At 45.6% G+C, this 22246-nt stretch overlaps 1 protein-coding gene across 2 annotated transcripts in view; it reads right to left on the bottom strand.

Annotated features, from left to right (window-relative positions):
* The window catches only part of cbarpb (CACN subunit beta associated regulatory protein b), a 195572-nt gene that overhangs the window by 54280 nt on the left and 119046 nt on the right, over window positions 1-22246 (bottom strand). For both annotated transcript variants that reach the window (XM_041204886.1, XM_041204887.1), the window contains exons 5-6: window positions 21926-22088; window positions 1234-1417 (exon numbers count right to left, since the gene is read on the bottom strand). In XM_041204886.1, coding sequence (XP_041060820.1) covers window positions 1234-1417; window positions 21926-22088 — 347 coding nt within the window. The remainder of the gene's footprint in view (window positions 1-1233; window positions 1418-21925; window positions 22089-22246) is intronic.

The raw sequence follows: 22246 nt of genomic DNA, 5'->3' as shown, positions 1-22246 counted from the left end.
TGAAAATCCCTCAAGGGGGGAGTGGGACTAGTTGAATAACTCTTCCAAAGGGCCAGCACAGGCATGATGGGCCAAATAACCTCCTTCAGCCCTGTACCATATGGTTCTATGACAATCCTTTGCCTCCCTCTTTCTCTGTGTTCCTTTAAAAGTCTCCTCAAAACCCATGTTTTACCATAGCCTTCCAAAATCTTTCTCTTGGCTTGGTGTCTGTTCATCGCTGGAACTATTTCAATGTAAGGTGCCTTGGGGCATCACATAAATGCACTTTGTTACAGTTATATTGCTTTGCTTATGTTTCTTTATTTCTTAAATATATTTTAACCAAATGTTCAAATATACATTATTAAGTGAAAGGTAATAAGCAAACTGTTTCAAATATATGGTATTCAGCCTTCTTATCTTACTTTATAGTTATGATTGTAAAGACTTTTTACATGCTTCAAATTATCCTCTTAAATTTCTCCTTTGTAGCTTCCCAAATCCTGACATTTCACCGAAACAGATGGAAGCTGCTCCATGATACAAGGTCTATTGTACATGGAATGCATCCATTGCCAACACTGCGCTGCCAAGCCAGTTCAGGCCCATCTTTTCACCTTTCTATTTTCCGCTGTTATTTCTGCTGACCTGGTGAAAACAAAGTGAACACCAGCACGCCCAGTTTGTAAAAGAAAACCTCCTCTGATTGGCAATGACACAGCATACCTATCTACCCAAACGTCAGAGGACTTTGGTAGCATCAACAGATTTCCTTGAGTTTCGGTCTGGTTCAATTGCCCACGTTGCTCCAGTATATTTGTCCACAACCGGCAATGCTTCACAAAGGTAGTTATTTATCGTCAGTGCTGCACCCGCACCCCCACCCCCTACCCCCTTCCCCTCAGCAATAATTCATCACCCTATACAATACTTACACAAGTGCAATTCTGCTTGGGGGAAACTTATCGACAGTTCTCTGCCCATCCCACCACCCCCCGACTCCTGAGAACACACAAACCTGAACGGCAGATAAGGTTACTACTCAAATGTGCTAGAATCATGGGAGTCCAACATGCTGCTCGGTCAGCTACTGAGCTACTGAGCACCAACTTATTAGTGGGCTGTCCGCGATAAAAGAAGTCAATAATTACAGTATTTTTGAAGATGCTAGCCGTGACTTTAAGGGCATTTTCCATTTATAACCTTTTTCTGCTTAGCAACAGGTGAAAATGAGAAGTAACAGGGACTTACCTGGAAAATGGAAAGGTTGGTTTTGGATGATGATGATGGAGCTTGGGCACTCATTGCCAAGCTATTGTTCTCACTTGATTCACACTCGTGAATTGTTACTATTTTCAGTGAAGGTGGTGAGATGTGCAAATGAGTTAATCGAGCATTCTTTAAATGGTGAAAATCTCCTTCAGTCAGAGTGTACCTAGATGAGGAACGAAATAAAAAGAAAATTGTTTTCATTCTGTTTTGTCCCAAGTCATGGATTCCAATGTAGCTTTTGTGATTTTGTTTTTTTTGACAAGCCTGGTTATGACATTGCTTTAAGCTTAAACAGCAGCACAAGCTAATTGGGTAAATTCCACCCTCCTGTCCTCTCTCCAAGGAAACTGCACTTAAAGGGAGTTTGGATTGGACAGTTGAGCTATAGAACTATGGCCCTATCCCTAACCTGTGCCGAGTGAGGTGCTCCTGCTGGGAGTGTGGGATTGCGTGCTTTACCTTAATTAGATATTACACAACACCTTATTCCTGAGACTGCACTGTGAAATGTGTCTAGAAATAACTGTAGGTGATAATAGTAGATAAATGTTTAGCATGTTCATATGGTATTTCACTGTCACTATTTTGGTGGTGCCGTTAATCCATTTACTTCAAATGATTTACTGCTTTGTTAAAGTGGCAGAGAAAATATGACATCTGTTGAAATCAGAAACAATCATTTCTGGGCTCTTCTTGAAGCTCTGGAACCCAAGCAGATTTAGAACTGGAAGGAGGAATACGTAAGTCACAATTCTTTTGGCATTACCGATCAAAAGTGAAATGATGTAATTGGAGTGGTTATAATTTTGGAACACCAAGTTGTTCAAATTTGATATTCATTAATGGCAATGTGCTGATCTCTGCATGGACAGAAAGCAGGGTGCGATTATTTTGTTATCATGCGACTGTCAATCTATTAACATTTTTGATTACTTTTTGTATCCATGCACTGATTTTCAGTGAAATGTGGACACCAAAATCCATTTGATCCTTTACAGTTTTTAGCTTTTCACCCATTAGAAATATTCCATTTTGTCTTTCTTGAATCCAGAGTGAATTACCTTGAACTTTCCAACATTGAACAGCGTCTGCCATAGTTCTGCCCTCCACAATCTTGAGGTTCTCTATTGGGTGACCTCCCCATCCACCCCCCCACCCCCCGCCCACGCGCCACCTCCACCACCACCCCCCCCGCCCCCCACCACCACCCAACCTTCTGAGTTGAATAAAAATATTCCAATCTTTATAAGCCTCTGTTCATAACCATACCCTCCTTGCCCCAGAAACACCCTATTGATTTTACACTATATCTTTTCCACTGTTTTTGTAACCTTCCGAAGTTGGAGTTCCTGACACTGTGCTATATTTGCAACACAGCCCATTTAAAGTTTGATACACGTTCCATATAACATCCTTTCTTTTGCATTCTGTTCTTCCAGGTAAAAACTCAATAGTTACACTTAATATTCTTTACACGGGAACAGTATCTGCAGCCTATCTGCCCATCCTACCTGTGTACAAATTCAATCTTTGTCATATTTTGCTGCATCACTCAATTTAGTATCGTCAGCAATTTTGTTCTTGTTCCCTGTTCCCTCAATTTTGAACTTTAAGGTATTTTTTGTTTACGGTAAATCAGAGTAATTGGTCCATGGACATCCCTCAACACATCTTTCCAGTCTGATAAACTTCCTTTTACCCCTAAGAAATTTCCTTTTACATCTATACTAAAGCTTCCATTAAGTGTTCCCAGTGGTGTATTTAAGTGTTGGAAATTGAACTGTATGTGAATTAGAGGGTGTCAGTGTATGCAGTCTGCTTCCAGTTATTACGCAGATGTCAATATAATTGGAAGAAACATCTGCCAGCTGCAATACTGAATGACCCCTTATAAATCTTTTACTATAAGCCTTTAGTTGTCTACGTGAATCAAATATGACAGTATCCCTCTGTGATTGGGTTCAGTCTGTAAAGGCTGCTGTTAGTAGAAATGCAACCAAACTCTAGTCAGCATTCATCATTTTCTCTGAAGATCAATAAAAGATGGTTGACTTTCCACCTCATTCTTTCACATGAATGATACCAATGTTTCTTTAAAGGTGCTGTATCATTTCACAGAGAGAATACAGCATAATTTTCCAATAACCTCAAGGTTGTTACCTGTAATGATTGCATAAAATCAACTGACAGTGAATATGGTAAATTAATTTTTGAAAAAAAACATTTGGACAGTTACAAAACTGATCTTTGAAAAAAGCCTTTTGTTAGATCGCACAGGTTTCCAATACTGCATAAATTGTTAGAAAAACTGCATCAGACTATAACCTCAATAGCACTAAACTGTCTGAGTAATTAAGGAATATATAGCCTTCAAGGCAAAACTACTTGGTAACAAATAACCTTTACTTACTTAAGAAATCTAACAGCGTTCTTACCCTGAGTGCATATACAGTTCTATAAAAATGTGATGTCTCTGTTCTCCATTAAACAAACGAGCAACAAAAGCACATTTCATCTGATATTTTGTTCCAGTGGGCAGAATTTATTGCCCCCGCTAGCAGCGAGTTTGGAGGCGGAGAGGGGCATTTAATCGGATGGGAGGATGCAGAGTGGGGATCGTGCTGCCTTCACACCCCAGCCCGATTTAGCCTGGGACAGGAAGGGCTCACTTAAGGGCCCCTCATCCTGCCACTGCTGGTATTCAACCAGTGGCGGGTGGGGCAAGGTCGCCACACAGGGGGATCCCAAAGAGCAAACTCTGTCGGGTTCGCTTGCAGGTTCCTGGGGAGTGTGGGGTGGGGGGGGGAACGAGGAACTTCTCTCATTCAAAGGCACTCAGTGCTCGATGGTGAGAACTGACGTCAGGAATGGGGTCCTCGTTGAGAGCCAACCTTCTGCCATTTCTTTCAACACCCTCCCACCCACCCAGCGATCTCCTCCCCCCTACCACCTGCACTCACCTGTAGCCTGGGTCCCTTGTCAATCCTGCACCTCTGGTGAGAATGACAGGCAATTGAGAGCTGCTGGCCTCTGACTGGCTAGCAGCTCTCGGGGGGCAGGATTTTCACCTCAGAATCTTAAATGCCAAGGAAGGCCTGAGGCGGGCCGGTTAAGTGCCTGATGGGTCTTCCCCAACGAACGTGACATGGGGTTCCTGCTGGTTCTCCAGCTGGTGAGCGAGACCCCCCGTCACCAAAATTAAATTCCATCCAATATCCCTGGGGGAGATTCAGCAATTCGATTAAAAACATTCAAGTGAAATGCCTCTCTCCACTATTTAACAAAACCAAGAGGCCGTTTAAGCCAGGGGCCAGACATTCCAGCACTGCAGATGCTGCAGCCTAACGTTTGAGGTACAGGAGAAAGAGGATGCCTCCATCTAGAGGTGGCCCCCTCCGCACCTTTCGAAAAACTGAAGAAACGAAATGGCCACAGCTGCTGGACGTCCATTATGGAGGGGGGGAGCACTTGCACAGGGTGGCCTGTGGCCTGGTCTATGTCCGTTGTAGGTATGGCAGCCAGTAAGGGGGCCTCAAAGTGGTTCTGGAGCACTGAGTCCCTGGAGCACTGCCACTGGGAGGCCACCTCCAGGCATCTGGCAAGCTCCTGACGCCGTGGTGGGGGGTGGGGGGGGGGGTGGTGGAGGGGGGGCGGGGATGGTGGGGATTGAGGGGGGGCAGTTTTGGAGGGGTTGGGGGGGGTGGTGGGGAGTGAGGGGGGGCAGTGTTGGAGGGGTTGGGGTGGGGCTGGTGTGGTGTGCAGAGACCAACTGGAAAAATCTTGTCGGTCTCTGATCAATGGCTTTAACTGGTACCTTAGCTGCATTAACAAGCCACCCACCGCTTGTGGGTAGGTATCTGTTCCCCAGTCAACCCGGCACCCAGGAAAATCGCCAGGAGTCGTGACAGCGGCCGGGAACCTGCACACCTTTGGCTTTTGGGCAACTCTGCGCCTGCCTGCCTCCATTCCCACCCTATATCAAGGCAAAAAACCCTGTCCCAGGTCCGATAACGTTGTTAGCAACAGCACACAAAGGAATTCCTTCCCTTTTGGCGTCATTTTTGCTTCCCACAGGGGTGATTGATGAATTACTGCTAAGAGCCAGAAAAAGATCGTCACTTTTGACTCGTGACTCACTTCAAACGTATCGGCCAGAACTTTACCTTCGGCGGGCGGGCGTAAACCGACACGTGACGATGTCGGGAGTGTGTCCCCACGCCACCTCACACCGTCGCGATGTTTCATTCGGTGGGTGTGAGCCGGGGTGGGCTGTGCACCCGCCGATAATTAAAAGGCCTACGATGGCCGTTAACAAGGTAACTAAGTTGAAGTTGAAGTTCACGCTGCCCGTCCAGCCTGACAGTCGGTGGGGCAGGCGAAAAGGCCAAGCGGCCTTTACATTTTTTTTAGGAAACCTCATCCACTAGTGGGATGAGGTTTCCTAAAGCTATTACCAATTAAATAAAAACTTTATTTTGAAAACTTAAAAACACGTCCCATCTCATGTGACACAGCCACATGAGGGGGAAAATGTTTCGTTGAATTTTTATTGTATTTATTCGTTTTTTTCTCAAAAAGCGCTTCAACCTCCCTGAAGCAGCTCCGTGCCCCGGAGAGATTGCAGTGCTCTTTCGCGCGCACGAACGAACTGCGCAGCAGACCCGCTCTCCCTCCTCCCCACCCACCCCCCCCCCCACCCCACCACCCGCCCGCACAGGGTAGCGCTGAGCACTGCCGCCCACGATCCAATGCAGGGCGGGCCAATTCACGCGAAACCACAGTGCAGAGCCAATCACGGCCGGCGATCAGCTTCCCGACCGACCCCCTCCCACTCCTGTCGAGTCCCCCCACCACCACCCCCCCCACCCTTCGTGGGAATAACTCAGACCATTATCTCACCTTGAACAATCATTTATTTCATTCTTACATTTAAAATCAAACATTTCTTTATAACTGTGCCTGTTTTTATATCTATTTTTCTAAAGTGCCTTTAATTATTAATGACCAACCTGAACTCAACAGAGAATGATTTTTTTTCTGAGATCCCTTTTGTTGACTGCTGCCGATGCTGGATCTACAGATTTGCGGCTTAATTTTTTTTTTCTCGCTAGCTGTGATGTTTGGGCTAAACTGATTCTGAACCGTTTTATCTTTCTGCAGCTACCTCTCGTGTATGTCAGTTTGTCTCAGCAGGTGGCACTTTTGCCTGTGGACCCAAAAAATTGCGGAATCAGACGTTTGAATCCATTATTTGAACTATTCCAATGTTTTTTTGTTTTGCGGCTGGTCTCCCACTTTCCACCCTCCATAAACTCAGCTTTTCCACAAACTCGGTTTGGTATTCCAGCTTGCACCAATTATCGTGCACACGTCACTCCAGCGATCGGCTTTCGGTCCAGCGATGCCCCAGATTTAAAGTTCTCACCTTGTGTTCAAATCCCCACCCCCTCCCCGCCCCTCCCATTGGCCTCTCCATACCCTGTCTGAAACCTCTTCCAGCCTTTCACCCTCCGAGACCTTGGTGCACCTTCAAATTCTAGCCTCTTGCGTAACTTCGATTTCCAATCTCACATTTACTGGCAACTGTGGCTTCACCTGTCCAGGCCCCAAGTTCTAGAATTCTTCCCTGAACCCCTCGACCTCTCGACCTCTCGCTGCTCCTCCCCTCATCTGTGACCGAGCTTTGAGCTGACTGCCCTAATACTCCTTATGTGGTTTGGTGTCAAATCCTGTTTGATAACATCTGTGAAGCGCCTTGGGACATGTTGCTACATTAAAGGCAATTTTAAATGCTGGTGTTATTATTATTTAAAACAAAAACAGAATTACCTGGAAAAACTCAGCAGGTCTGGCAGCATCGGCGGAGAAGAAAAGAGTTGACGTTTCGAGTCCTCATGAGGACTCGAAACGTCAACTCTTTTCTTCTCCGCCGATGCTGCCAGACCTGCTGAGTTTTTCCAGGTAATTCTGTTTTTGTTTTGGATTTCCAGCATCCGCAGTTTTTTTGTTCTTCATATTATTTAAGCTTTGTTGCTGCCCCTCAGATTGAATGTTTAACTGCAGTCCCGTTTCCCTGTTTAGGCAGATGGTAAAAATCCCTGTGCAATTTTCAGAGAAGGTCATGGATGCTAGTCTACAGTTCTTCATTAACCAACACACCAAAAAGAGATCAACTTTTCAATTTTATTAATGATGAAGGATCCTGCTGTGCAGATCAGAACTGCCATGTTTGCCTCAGATGCTTTTGAGCGACATGATAAAATGCCACAAAAATGCAAGCCTTTTCATTCCTCTTAAACATTACCTGTCTGCCTTAGGTTCTGGTTCATTTGATTTCTCTTTTACTTCAGTTATCCTTTCATCCTTTCTCATTTATTTACAAGTCAACTAAAAACTCTGCAGGCAGTCTTTACAATAAATGTGTTTAACAAACTAGGTGTGATATGTAGGTTAGCGTTTTTAAATTGCTGGGCTAAGCTTTGGCTACATGAACATAATTATTATTATTTTTAGCTTACGGCTGCATTTGATTCATGCCCTCAGTCACAGAGAAGGCCATGCTTATAACATGACATTACTGGTTGTCAAAACAGTCAATCTCCAGACATAACTGTCTGTTCAGCTACAGCTCTGCTGACAGTGCTTATCAAAGCATTAGTGTGCGGCTGACCTGGATTCAAATTCGTTCAACAAGAACAGTCTGCATTTACATAGTGCCTCTAATGTAGTAAAACATCCCAAGGCACTTGATAGGGACGTTACCAAGTAAAGTTTGACGCATTAGGACAAATAACCAACCCTTGCTCAAAGAGATAGGTTTTAATGAACATCTTCAAGAAAGATGGACGGAGAGGGGGAGAAGTTTAGCAAGAGAATTCCAGAGCTTAGGGTCTTTGCAGCTGAAAGCGTGGCTGCCAGTAGTACAGCAATTAAAACCAGGGATGCTCAAGAGGCCAGAATTAGAGGAGAACAGAGAACCCGGGGTTGGGGGGGGGCGGCGGTTGTGAGACTGGAGGACTTTACAACAATGGGGAGGGATGAGGTCATGAAGCGAATACTGAGGATGTTAAAATCGAGCATTGGCAGATCAAGAGCCATTGTGGATCAGCTAGTACAGGGGTGATAGGTAAATGGGACTTTGTGTAAGTCAGGACATGGGCAGCAGAGTTTTAGATGATTTCAAGTTTACGGAGGGTAGAATGCAGGAGGCTGACCAGGAGTGTGTTGGAATATTCTAGCCTCGGGGTAACAAAGGCATGGATGAGGGCTTCAGCAGCAGATGAGCTAAGGCAGGGCTGAAGTTAGACAATGTCAGTGGAGCTGGAAATAAGCAATCTTAGCGATGGCACAGTTAAATAGCCAGATCTCAAATATACCAAGGTCGCAAGCTGTCTGGTTTAACCTCAAACAGTTGCCCAAAGATGGAGTTGATGGCTAGAGAACAGAATTTGTGGTGCGTACCCCTTTTTATTGTGTTCTCCTCCAGAGGTTCTCCAGTGCAATACAGAGTATAGCTCACAAAACAGATCAGATAATACGCACATTTTAAAACCAACGTGTTACTTTTCCACCAGTTTTTATCCACTTTCTTCCTGTCCCCTCATCTTTCTTGGAGGATACCAATTTCTTATACCAGATATTGTCTTGCCAGGTAGCCATCACTCATGTGCAAGCCTTGAAATTTTTTGTAGGCAAGATGTTCACCCATCCTGGGTATTACAGACAAGCCCAATTAGGTCCACAACTGATGCTCATGCACACACCTTTTCAGCTGGGTCATCAGGAGCAAGACCCCTGACCAATTTTCTGCTTTTATTTTTTGAAGGAAATGAATATTGAAAGGCGTGGTAAATATGTTTCATTGCTATTAATCTGAATTATTTCTGAAGACTTAGACTGGGAATTTTTTGCAGGGCTTCTCCCAACCCTGCTCGAACCAAGGCAGGAGATCAGAGGAGTCCCTCAGGAAAACCAGGTTAAAAGCCATCATCCGGCATTTCGCTGGGATGTTTGCTTTGTTGGTGGGAAATCAAGAGAATTCCTATGAAAATTTCAGGGCCTTACACAGCAGATTTATACAGCTGAAATGTGAATGTGAGAGCACTTTACTGCTACACTGTTAGCCCTAACGTTCCCTCTAAAGGGTTAAAATCCCCAATAGAGGAAACCTGGATTGAGCACGTCATGGAGTAAAATAAGCAGCATTATAAATTATTATATTGCGTATAAGACAGCCAGGTATCTCACTGTGAAAAATAACCTTGGTGCACCCTTTCTACCAATTAGAGTTTGATTTATATTATGCTATTGGTTTTATCACAGTGCTTGTGACACCAGTTCACAGGGTCTGCAGCAACTGTAAGTACTGGTAAATTATTGATAATTTATTGTTTCCAAGAATAAAATTAAAAGAAGTACATTGTAGGGTTAGACTTTTGTGATACATACCAGTTGAAGTTGAATACTTCAGGCCCTAATAATATTAACCTCTTCTTTACACAGCCAAATCGGTTCAGGAAGAACAAATTTTAGATGGAGTTAACAGTAAATTGCCACTATTGGCCCATTAAGAGCAGGGGACGTATGATTCCTTATAAGGGGGAGGAAAAGCACCCAGGGAGTTTGCCCTGGAGCTACTGTCAGGCATCATCCATCAGCCGTATTCTATGAGAAGACTGTAATTATCATATGGAGAAGAGGGAGAGCCTTAGAAGGGAAAGGAATAACTGGAACAGAACAAGGCGAAGAGGCCAGCGGCCTTCGCATTTTGCTTGAAACCTCATCCACGGGCGGGATGAGGTTTCATGAAGGTTTTATTGAATAAATAATTTTTTTTGATGATTGATAAACATGCCCCAGCTCATGTGAAACTGTCACATGAGGGGACCTATCTGAATAATTTTATCCCTTCCTTTATTCAAACTTTCATTTTGACCTTAATCTCCCTGATGCAGCTCCTCGTGACCGAGGGCACTGCCTCCTCCATTGAGAGAGTGGCGACTCTCTTGGAAAGGCAGCTCCAGGGACAGAATGAGAGGTTCCTGGGGTTGCGGTCAGACCTGCAAATCCTCACACAGGCACTGACCTCAGATAGTCAGTGTCTGTGTGGGAGATGTATGAGGCACCCTGTATCCCAGCTCAGTGCCCATCCATCAATGGTGAGCAGGGAGGTCCAGAGCGACCTCACGTTGGCGCACGAGCTGCTTGTCATCTCTGCGGCTCCTATCAAGGCGCTCCAGATGTCGGCAGCAGCTCCTCCGCCCCTCTGCCAGTGACCTTGGCAGCTGATGAGGCTGTGGTGACTGGGGAGATGCCAGCTGTGGCGGTGGCCACTCCCTCCCCGGCAGGGCCAGCACAGGCTCCACTGGCCAGAGGACGACCTCCAAGGTCATCAAGGCCAACAGGACAGCAGAGTCAGCAGCTGTCTCCAATGCTGGTGCCAGCGAGGGGAGAGCACCCAGACGTAGCAACCATAAGCGTAAGTTAACGGCACCATGAGCACAAGAGGGAAAGGTCAAAGGTGATTTTATGTTCATTTATGTTTAATTAATGTATACAGGTATGGGAATAAAGACCAGCGAAGTTGATGTAAATAGTTTATAATTGTCAAAATTATATAAACTTTGCTTTTGTCATCATGGCCTGAGGATGCTTTACCTTTTTATTTTATTGATGCAGGGTACACCAGCGTGTAATGCTGGATATACGTGGCGCTGAACTTTATTGCACAGGCACTGAGTGTTCTTTGTGTTCAAATGAAAAGGTCCTTTCAGACATCCAGGAATGAGGAGGCAGCCCTGGCATGCGTTTGAAGCCGATCTTTGATAGCCTAGCAGAAGGAGCGTTGGATCAAGACATCCCTGGTGTCCCTGCCTCCCTGAAGGTTACCAAGGTTTGGCTCCACACCCTCAGAGTCCTCCTCACAGTGCTCCTCTTCTGACTCACTACTGGACTCATCATCTGTGGAGCTGCATCAAGATTCTCTTCCTCCAGTGGGTCCCCCCTTGCCACTGCCAGATTGTGGAGAGCGCAGCATGCAACCACTATCAGTGACACCCACTCTGGGAGGTATTTTAGTGCTCCCCCTGAATGGTCTGGGCATCAGAAGTGCATCTTGAGAAGCTCTATGGTCCTCTCCACCACTGCCCTTGTGGAGGTGTGACTCAGATTGTAATGCTTCTCTGCCTCTGTTTTTGGGTAGCAGAGAGGCGTCATGAGCCACCTCTTCAATGGATAGCCCTTGTCACCCAGCAGCCATCCATCAAGCTGGGCGGGAGCACTGAAGAGACCCGGCACCTGGGAGTGTCTCAGGATGTAAGTATCATGGGAGCTGCCAGGGTACCTTGCACAGACTTGCAGAATCTGCATCCTGTGGTCACTATCTGCATGTTCATGGAGTGGAATCACTTCCTGTTGACGAAGGCACCCGGCTGACCCGCTGGCGCCTTGATGGCCATATATGCAATTGATGGAATCCTGGACGTGGGGGAACCCAGCAATCACTGCAAGGCCTCTGGCTCGCTCAGCCTGGCTGGCCTCGTCCATTCGGTAAAGAATAAAGGTCAGTACCTGCCTGAACAGAGCTTCTGTCACCAGATTGACACAACTGTGGACAGCTGTTTGGGACACTCCACACAGATCCCCCACTGAGCCCTGGAAAGAGCCAGAGGCATAGAAGTTGAGGGTCACTGTGACCTTCAGAGCTGCTGGCATGGGGTGTCCACTCACACAGTCAGAGCCGATCTGAGGTGTATAGAGTTGGCTGCATCGCCGCCTGTAAACCCTGACAGCAGGATAATGATGTCTTCTGCAGCCCCTTCCGCCTTGGCCTTCCTATTGGCCCTGCACCCCTTGTGCCTGTGTCTCTCCTCCCACAGGTCCCTCCCCTGGATGCTGCATCGGGACACCTGGCCTCCTCTCCCTCCTGCCCCTCTCTTCCTCCTCAGAGGAGGTGCCACCAGTGGAGACCACAATCCCCATTACCAGGGTAAGGGAAGACTGTCTGATACCTGGAAGGGTCCACACGGTCTGAATCCTCCAGAGGCCTGGCAGGCAGCCGGAAGTCCTGAAATGAGGCCTGGAAATGTTAAGAATGAAGCCCCGAACAGAGATGAAGCTGCCAAGTACCAATAAGCAACCAACTGCAAACTATCTCCAAAACTCCTCACTGTTCACACTGGCAATGCTGCCGACCCTTGGATGAGGTTTATGAAAACGTCGGCTGCCCGCCTGCCCCTAATGCCTGTGCGACGAGTAGAAAATCGCACGGGCAAGGAAAAATCACAGGCAATTGGATTGTTAACGGCCTTAAGTGGCCCGTTAATTAATCGTGGGCGCTACTCCGACCCCCATGTGTGCCCGCTGAGGGAAATATCGCGCGAGTGCGCATTGATGTCAGGACACTCACCGGCCGCCATTGCGCACTATTTTACTCCCATTCGGGTCGGGCATGTGCCCTCCCGCAGGACAAGAATTTCTGCCCTAGGTATACTCTGCCCAACCCACTCACTTCTCCGGGCCTCTTGCAGTATCATCAGCGGCCATTGCTCCCAGTGGCGCTGCTGGGATTGAAAAGCTGCCTGCCTTTTGATTTGCCGGCAGCATTTGGAGGCGGGCTCTTTGCCTTAATGGCAATGGAAAACAATGGGAATTTGTATTCAAAGGGGAAAATATGGATAAAGGAGAGAAGGCTGTGTGCAAGGGGAAGCATTCTAAGATCTAAAACACACGTGAAATGCCTTCAGCATCTAAGCTTCAAGCAGCCGCCTACAAAGAACTGAAGTTAAGAAAACTCACTTTGAATCAGATTGCTCAGGGTATTGTGTTTCTTTGCCTGGGTCTATTAAAATCTATTTGTTTTGCTGTTGCCTTAATGAAAGTGTAACTGGGAGTTAGATTAACTAGGGATTTAGAAGTTATGGCAGTAATTTGTAGATCTATGTGTGTACTTAACAAAGGTTTAATTTAGTTTTGTAATAAACCTATAAGACTCAGTGGTCCTATTACTGCTGAATTCAAGGCACACATCTCAAAAGTTATACAAATTGCAAAACAAACTGTGGCAGTTGTTTCAAGTTTCCCTTTGGGATTTGAACAGCTCAGCATTTACCATCAGCTGCGCCATAACACTTTTGTACTCTATGCCCCCATTGATAAAGCCCAGGATGCCAAATGCTTTATTAACTGTTCTCTTAACCTGTCCTCCCTACTTCAATGATTTATGCACATATGCAACCAGGTCCCTCTGCTCCGTCACCTCTTTTGGAATTTTAGCCTTTATTTTATATAGTCCCTCTGCATTTTTCTATGAAAATGAATCACTTTGTACTTCCCTGCATTAAATTTCATCTGTCACTTGTCTGCCCATTCCACCAAATAATCTATGCCCTTTTGAATTTCTACACTATCTTCCTCATGGCTTGCAATGTTTCTAAGTTTCTGATGATCTGAAAATTTTGAAATTGTGGCCAGTCCACACCAAGGTCCAGGTCATTAATATATATCGGAAAGAGCAGCAGTCCTAGCACTGATCCCAGAGAGATTCCACTATAAACTTCCCTCCAGTCCAAAAAACAACTGTTCACCACTACTTCTGTCACTCAGTCCATTCTGTGTCCTTGCTGTTACTGTGCCTTTTATTCCATGAGCTCTAACTTTGCTCACAAGTCTGCTGTGTGGCACCTTATCAAATGCCTTTTGGAAGTCCATGTACACCATGTCAACAGCATTACCCTCTTCAACCCCTTCTGTTACCTCATCAAAAAGCTCAAACAAGTTAGTTAAACATGATTTTTCTTTAACAAAACCATGCTGGCTTTCCTTAATTAACCCACATTGACTACTAATTTTGTTCTGAATTATCATTCCTAAAGCTACCCCACTGTTGAGATTAAACTGACTGGTCTATAGTTGCTGGGCTTATCTTTACACCCTTTTTTGAGCAAGGATGTAACATTTGCAATTTCCAGTCCTCTGGCACCACCCCTGAGTCTAAGGAAGACTGGAAAATTACTGTCAGTGCCTCTGCAATTTCCACTCTCACTTCCCTCAGTGGCCTGAATTTTTCTGTTGGTGAGCTGGGGGCTCGCCAAGGGGAATATGACGCGGGATGACATTGGGAGGAACCCCCGACATCATCCCGCCCCATTTAAATGTTCAGGAAGGCCATTGACAGGATCATTAAGGCAATTAAAGGCCCTCCCTGTCCAACCTTAAGGCTGGTGGACAGGCCAGGAGCCCCATCAGCTTCTGAAAAAACATGAAGCCTCATCCACCGGCGGGATGAGGTTCCATGTCTGTTTTAAAAAAGTTTAACAAAGTTTTAGTCATATTTATTAACATGTCCCATCTTGTGTGACATTGTCACATGAGGGGGACATGTTAATAATTTTTTCATTATTCTATTTTTGATATTTAAACCACTGTCAGCGATCTCCCTGAGACAGCACTTAGTCTTAGGGAGATGTGCGTATGCGCGAAAGAGCGAACTCTGAGAGTTGGGGAATCCCTCCCCCCGCACAGGAAGTGCATAGCGCTTCCCTTCGGGCAGCCCACTGGGTGGGCCTTAATTGGCCCGCCCACTTAAAATGGAGGTGAGGCCCTTTTCGGCGGCAGCGATTGGCTGCCCACCCTCCGCCAAGCTGGTGGGGCCTGCCCACCCAACAAGGGCAGAATTCTGCCCAGTATCCTTGGATGCATCTCATTTGGTCCTGGTGCCCTGTCAACTTTAAATACAGACAGTCTGTACCTCCTCCTTTTCAACTTTAAATCCTTCAAGTATCTGAACTACCTCCTCTTTCCTCATGACCAGGGCAGCATCTTCCTTTGTAAAGACAGATGCAAAGTATTAATCAATATGTTAGCCCGGCCCCTGACCACATGCATAAAGCTCCTTTTTGGACTCTAAATGGCCCCACTCCTCCTCTTGCCACCCTTTTACTATTTAAATGTCTACAGAAGACTTCTGATTCCCATTTATGTTTGCTGCCAGTCTCTACTCACACTCCCTTGGCTTGCTTTGTTTGCTTTTACAATTCCCCTTTCAGCCTTCTTTATTCAGCCTGGTTCTCAATTGTATTATTCACGTGACATTTATCATAAGGATATTTTATCTACTTCTTCTTAATCTTTATCCCTTTCGTCATCCTGAAAGCTTAGATTGTTTGCCCTACCTTTCCCCTTCAGATACCTTAACTGTACTCGAACGATCTTTACTTTCAAGGCAGGCCACTGTTCAGTTACAGTTTGTCTGGGCCAGATCCATTCTTACCCTATTGAAGTTAGCTTTCCCCCAGTTCATTATTCTTATTCTAGATTGCTCCTTGTCCTTTTCCATCATCAACCTAAACGTTACGACATAATGATCACTGTCCCCTAAATGCTCCCCTACTGACACATGATCCGTTTGGCTCACCTTGTTCCCAAGAACCAGGCCTAGTAGTGCCTCCTTTCTCATTGGACTGGAAACATACTGCTGTAGAAAATTTTCCTGAGTGCATTCTAGGAACTCTTACCCCTCTCTGCCCTTTACACTACTACTATCCCAGTCTATATTCAGATAATTAAAGACCCCCATTACAACTGGTCTATAATTCTTGCACTTCTCTGTAACATCCTTTAAAATTTGCTCCTTTACATCTTTCCCACTGGTTAGTGGCCTATAGACTACACTGAGCAATGTAACTGCACCCGATCAGTATAAATGCTATCAGAAAGTAACTCAGTCTCTCCTTCTGGCACACTTAAAAAATACGTACATATGAACATACGAATGAATATATGAACATAAGAATTAGAAGCAGGAATCATATCTTACAGATAATGTCCCAGCCACCATCACCCCTGGGTATGTCTTGTCCCACCGGTAGGGCAAACCCAGCAGAGGTGGTGGCACAGTGGTATACAGTCAGGAGGGAGTTGCCCTGGGAGTCCTTAACATCAACACTGGACCCCATGAAGTCTCATGGCATCAGGTCAAACATGGGAAAGGAAACCTCCTACTGATTACTATGTATCGCTCTACCTCAGCTGATGAATCAGTGCTCCTCCATTTTGAACATGACTTGGAGGAAGCACTAAGAGTGGCAAGGATGCAGAATGTACTCTGGGTGGGGGACTTCGATGTCAATTATCAAGACTGGCTCGGTAGCACCACTACTGACCAAACTGGCTGAGTCCTAAAGGACATAGTTGCTAGACTGGGTATATGGTAGGTGGTGAGGGAACCAACAAGAGGGAAAAAGATACTTGACCTCATCCTCACCAATCTGCCTGCTGCAGACGCAACTGTCCATGACAGTATCAGTAGGAGTGACCACCGCACAGTCATTGTGGAGATGAAGTCCCACCTTCATACTGAGGATACCCTCCATCGTGTTGCGTGGCACAACTATTGTGCTAAATGGGATAGACTTTGAACCGATTTAGCAACTCAAGACTGGGCACCCAAGAGGCACTGTGGGCCATTAGCAGCAGCAGAATTGCACTTGAACACAATCTGGAACCTCATGGCCCAGCATATCCCCACTCTACCATTACCATCAAATCGGGAGATGAACCCTGGTTCAATGAAGAGTGCAGGAGTGCATGTCAGGAGCAGCACCATGCCCTACCTAAAAATGAGGTGTCAACCTGGTGAAGCTATAACACAGGACTACTTGCGTGCCAAACAGCATATGCAGCAAGTGATAGACAGAGCTAAGCGATCCCACAACCAACAGGTCAGATCTAAGCTCTGCAGTCCTGTCACATCCAGTCGTGAATCGTGGTGGACAATTAAACAACTCACTGGAGGATGAGGCTCCACAAATATCCCCTTCCTCATTAATGGGGGAGCCCAGCATATCTGTGCAAAAGATAAGGCTGAAGCATTTGCTGCAATCTTGAGCCAGGAGTGTTGAGTGGATGATCCATCTCGGCCTTCTCCGGAGGTCCCCAGCATCATAGATGCCAGCCTTCAGCCAATCCAATTCACTCTACATGATATCAAGAAATGGCTGAAGGCACTGGATACTGCAAAGGCTGTGGGCCCTGACAATATTTCAAAAAAAGTACTGAGGACTTGTGCTTCAGAACTTGCCGTGCCCCTAGCCAAGCTGTTCCAGTACAGCTACAACACTGGCATCTACCCGGCTATGTCCTATACACAATAGCACAATAGCAGGACAAACCCAACCCGGCCAACTACCTCCCCATCAGTGCACTCTCAATCATCAGTAAAGTAATGAAAGGGGTCATCAACGGTGCTTCACAATGACCTGCTTACTGATGCCCAGTTTGGGTTCCGCCAGGGCAACTCAGCTCCTGAACTCATTACAGCCTTGGTTCAAACATGGACAAAAGAGCTGAACTCCCAAGGTGAGGTGAGAGTGACTGCCCTTGACATCAAAGCTGCATTTGAGTGAATATGGAATCAAGGAGCCCTAACAAAACTGGAGTCAATGGGAATCGGGGGAAAACTCTCCACTGGTTGGAGTCATACCTAGCACAAAGGGAAGATAGTTGTGGTTGTTGGAGGTCAATCTTCTCAGCTCCAGGACTGAGGAGCTCCTCAGGGTAGTGTCCTTGGTCCAACCATCTTCTGCTGTTTCAACAATGACCTTCCTTCCATCATAAGGTCAGAAGTGGGGATGTCCGCTGATGATTGCCCAATGTTCAGCACCATTTACAACTTCTTAGATATTGAAGCAGTCCAGGTCCAAATGCAGCAAGACCTGGACAATATCCAGGTTTGGGCTGACAAGTGGCAAGTAACATTCATGACACACAAGTGCCAGGCAATGACCATTTCCAACAAGAGAGAATCTAACCATCGCCCCATGACATTCAATGGCATTACCATCACTGAATCTCCCACTATCAACATCCTGGGGATTACCATTGACCAGGAACTGAACTGGACAAGTCATATAAATGCTGTGGCCACAAGAGCAGGTCAGAGGCTAGGAATCCTGCAATGAGTAACTCACCTCCTGACTCCCCAAAGCCTGTCCACCATCTACAAGGCACAAGTCAGGAGTGTGATGGAATACTCCTCACTTGCCTGGATGAGTGCAGCTCCCACAACACTCTAGAAGCTTGATATATCCAGGATAAAGCAGCCCACTTGATTGGCATCACATCCACAAACATTCGCTCCCTCCACCACTGACGCACAGTAGCAGCAGTGTGTACCATCAACAAGATGCACTGCAGGAATTCACCAAGGCTCCTTAGACAGCACCTTTGAAACCCATTACCGTTACCATCTAGAAGGACAAGGGCAGCAGACACATGGGAACACCACCACCTGGAAGTTCCCCTCCAAGTCACTCACCATCCTGACTTGGAAATATATCGCCGTTCCCTCAGTGTCGCTGGGTCAAAATTCTGGAGCTCCCTTCCTAATAGCATTGTAGATGTACCTACACCACAGGGACTGCAGCATTTCAAGAAGGCAGCTCGCCACCACCTTCTCAAGGGCAACTAGGGATGGGCAATAAATGATGGCTCAGCCAGCAAAGCCCACATCCCGTGAATGAATAAAGAAAAGTCGGCCAGTCGGTCCATCGAGCCTGCTCTGCCATTCGATAAGATCATGGCTGATCTGATTGTAACCCCAAATCCACATTCCCACCTACCCCCGATAACCTTTCACCCCCTTGCTTATCAAGAATCTATCTAGCTCCGCCTTAAAGGTATTCAAAGACTTTGCTTCCACCACCTTTTAAGGAAGGAAGTTCCAAAGATCATGACCCTCTGAGAGAAAAAATTTCTCCACATCTCTGTCTTAAATGGACGACCCCTTATTTTTAAACAGTGACCTCCTCTTACTAGATTCTCCCACAAGAGGAAACATCCTTTCCACATCCACCCTGTCAAGACCATTCAGGATCTTATATGTTTTAATCAAGATGCCTCTTACTCATCTAAACTCTAGTGGATATAAGCCGGGCCTGTCCATCCTATCCTCATAAGATGACCCACCCATTCCAGGTATTGGTCTAATAAACCTTTGAACTGCTTCCAATGCATTTATGTCTTTCCTTAAATAAGGAGTAATAAGGTGTCCCTTTGGGGACAGTCTCAATGCTGCCAGTTCAAGCTGAGAATGTTGATGCGACTAATTTCCTAAGGACTAATTTCCTTAAATAAATGAAATTAACCTGCCAAACACTATGAAACATTTCACCACATGAATTAAATTATGATGAAGGAGTGATTACATAACCCACTCAATTCATCCTCTCTTGGTTCATGATGACATCTCACTTCCTCAATAAAATTGCTGTTTTGTATTCATTTCCAAAAATGAATTGCTCTATTAATAGACATTCTGGCATAAATGAGCAATCACTGATCTGACTAATTCTTGCAGCCTAGTTTTATATTTTTGTTTCATTGCTCAGTCATGAAGACTGTGCTCTCATCATTTATGAATTACCAGGATCAGCCACCCTATGGATCATTACACGCTTCTCCCCACTTATGTGTCATGTAAATCCAATTCATTGTAAGTAGAAGGCAACCCCATAATTATTACCCAAGTAAATGTTTAAAGTAAAAGTTTAACTCTCCAAATCACCAAACCATTTCCTAATCTTTTCTATAATCCATCCTATTACATTGCATAAGAGCCAATTTAGTGCTGTGCATTTTTTAATTACAGCACTTCAGTCAGCCGCAACTAAGATTAATTTGAGGAGCAATTGTGCCCAAACCTGGCCTTGGGTAATTGATCTAATAATCCTTTCACACTTACTTGACAACATTTCTTCCAAGCTTCTTACTTCTTCAATTTATCTCCATGCACAAGTGGGGCTGTGTCAGGTCAATCCCAAATACCGATGTTTTAAATGGTCTGCGTTCAAGTTTGATCATGATAATGATGCCAAAAGGAATCCAAATGGGATAAACAGTAATGAAATAAAATTTGTGATGCGGTGAGGGGAGATTGTGGCACCAGTCATAAAAAAATGAGGCAACATGAAATGTAGAGATCAGTTGAAAAATCCCAAACTGAGATCGATAGATTATTACTAGGTGAGGATTAAGGAATCTAGGCGGCTGGATGGAGTTAAAGTGCTGATCAGTCATGACCTAACTGAATAGCAAAACAGACCCGAGACTTAACGGTGGGATTTTCCGCATCCTTGATCTTCCGGTCCCGCCTTAAGTCAACGGACCTCTGGCTGGGGCGTTGCCTCACCTGCGGGGGGAGTCCCGCCCGCCATAGAGCTGGAAAATCCCGACCCTAATGTGGGCTGAATTTGGATTGATGGTAAAATGATTCCCTCATTCCATCAAGAAATCTGAATTTCTATCCATCAAATGTGGACACCCACAGTTTTTAATGTTTTACCAATGATATCACAGGTAAATTTTAGCAACTTGCTTTTCTAATTTTTCTCTTCATTAAGGTTTTTGCATTCCGCGGTGTAGATACGAACCCTTAATCCCTTCCTTGAATTCCTTGGTTCTTCTTCCACCTCAAAGCAATAACCAGGGCCAGGATTGTGCCCTCACCGGGCAGGCTCGGTGGGGGTGAGTTGGAACGTTCGGGAAGCCGACTGCTACCCGCGATCGGGCCGCGACCACAATTTCACGCTGGCGGGAAACACGTGCTGTAGCGCTTAGAACTGCTGGTGTGGGGGGTGGTGTGGTGGGGGTTGGAGGAGGAGGGCGAATGGGGAACTTCGAGCCTGTGCGCAAGTGCGCACAGGAAAAGATCCCTGAGGCACAGAGCTGCCTCAGGGAGATGAAGATATATAAAAAAAAATTAAAATAAAGAATTTTAAAGTGTTAAAAAAGGTCCCTTCGTGTTACTCAGTCACATGAGCTGAGACATGTTAGAAATTAGTATGAAATTAAAACTTTTTTTTAACGACAGATTGAAGCCCATTGATCATGTTTCGCAAAAAAAAAAGCAAAGGACGCTTTGGCCTTTTCTCCTGCCCACCAACTATAAGGTTAGACAGGCAGCGAAAAATTTAATCCAATTGGATTGTTAATGGCCTTAATAGGCCTGTTAATTGTCAGCGGGCGCACTGCTGACTCCCGTGCGCGCCCACCGACCGAAATATCGCACAATGTCATCGTGCATCATCTCATGCTCATTCGGGTCGGACATGCACCTGCCTGACGAGCAGGAAATTCTGCCCCAAGTTACTGAACTGGCTGCTTCCAGTCTTTTTCCTAGCTTTCTCTATTACCTTGAGTCAAATTTTTACCTATGTTGTTGATTGGATCACATGGGGGGGGGGGGGGGGGGGTGGGGGGTGGTGGCAGCGGTGGTGAAATTGGTTGATGCCAGTAGCGCAAAATGAGCTTGTAGCAAATCAGCAGAGCCTGTTTTACAGTGCGCTGATTTTTACTTTCCAGTGACTTGGGAAACACTTCCAAGGTTTTCAATCACAAACCGAAGTGACAATGAGACTAGGGAAAGAGTCTCCAAAAGAATTTGAACAGTCGCTCTGTGAATGTCAGTGGAAAGGAGATCTGGCATGGTATAAAACTAGCTGCCGATTCACTATGTTTTGCTCTGCTGCTAGAGACCCATTCCTCCACACACAGCTTCACTGATTGGGAACTCCTTCACTTTGATGGCCTGGGGAATGTACCGATTTGGGAATCTAAAAATCAAAAGCTATGTCAGTTAGCATGTTTCTAATACTGGGGATAGTGCAGGCAGTACCTCCGTCCTTTTTCCTGTGTTTTCTTCCCCTGGTCAAATAGCGATGCTTCATTAAAAGAAACTCTGCGACCAGTAGAACAGGTGGAAAGAAATCGCTCTGTTTCGAGGTCATGATAGCTGCCGGTTGACAAACATTCAGAATCATCAACTTTGATTGTGATTTCTGAAACAACATAGAAACAAAAATTAAAAATAGTTTGCAGTAAATATTCCATTCTGCAGTTGTGCTCTTGGAAACGATACATTGCTTTCATGGTTATCTGGACATTGTTCGATGTAGCTAATAGAGTGGTAGGGAGACACCCTTGGAAGCTACGTTCT

This window comes from Carcharodon carcharias, chromosome 14, assembly GCF_017639515.1.
Source record: "Carcharodon carcharias isolate sCarCar2 chromosome 14, sCarCar2.pri, whole genome shotgun sequence".
NCBI classification, from domain to species: domain Eukaryota; kingdom Metazoa; phylum Chordata; class Chondrichthyes; order Lamniformes; family Lamnidae; genus Carcharodon; species Carcharodon carcharias.
This window is presented reverse-complemented; position numbering and strand designations above follow the sequence as displayed.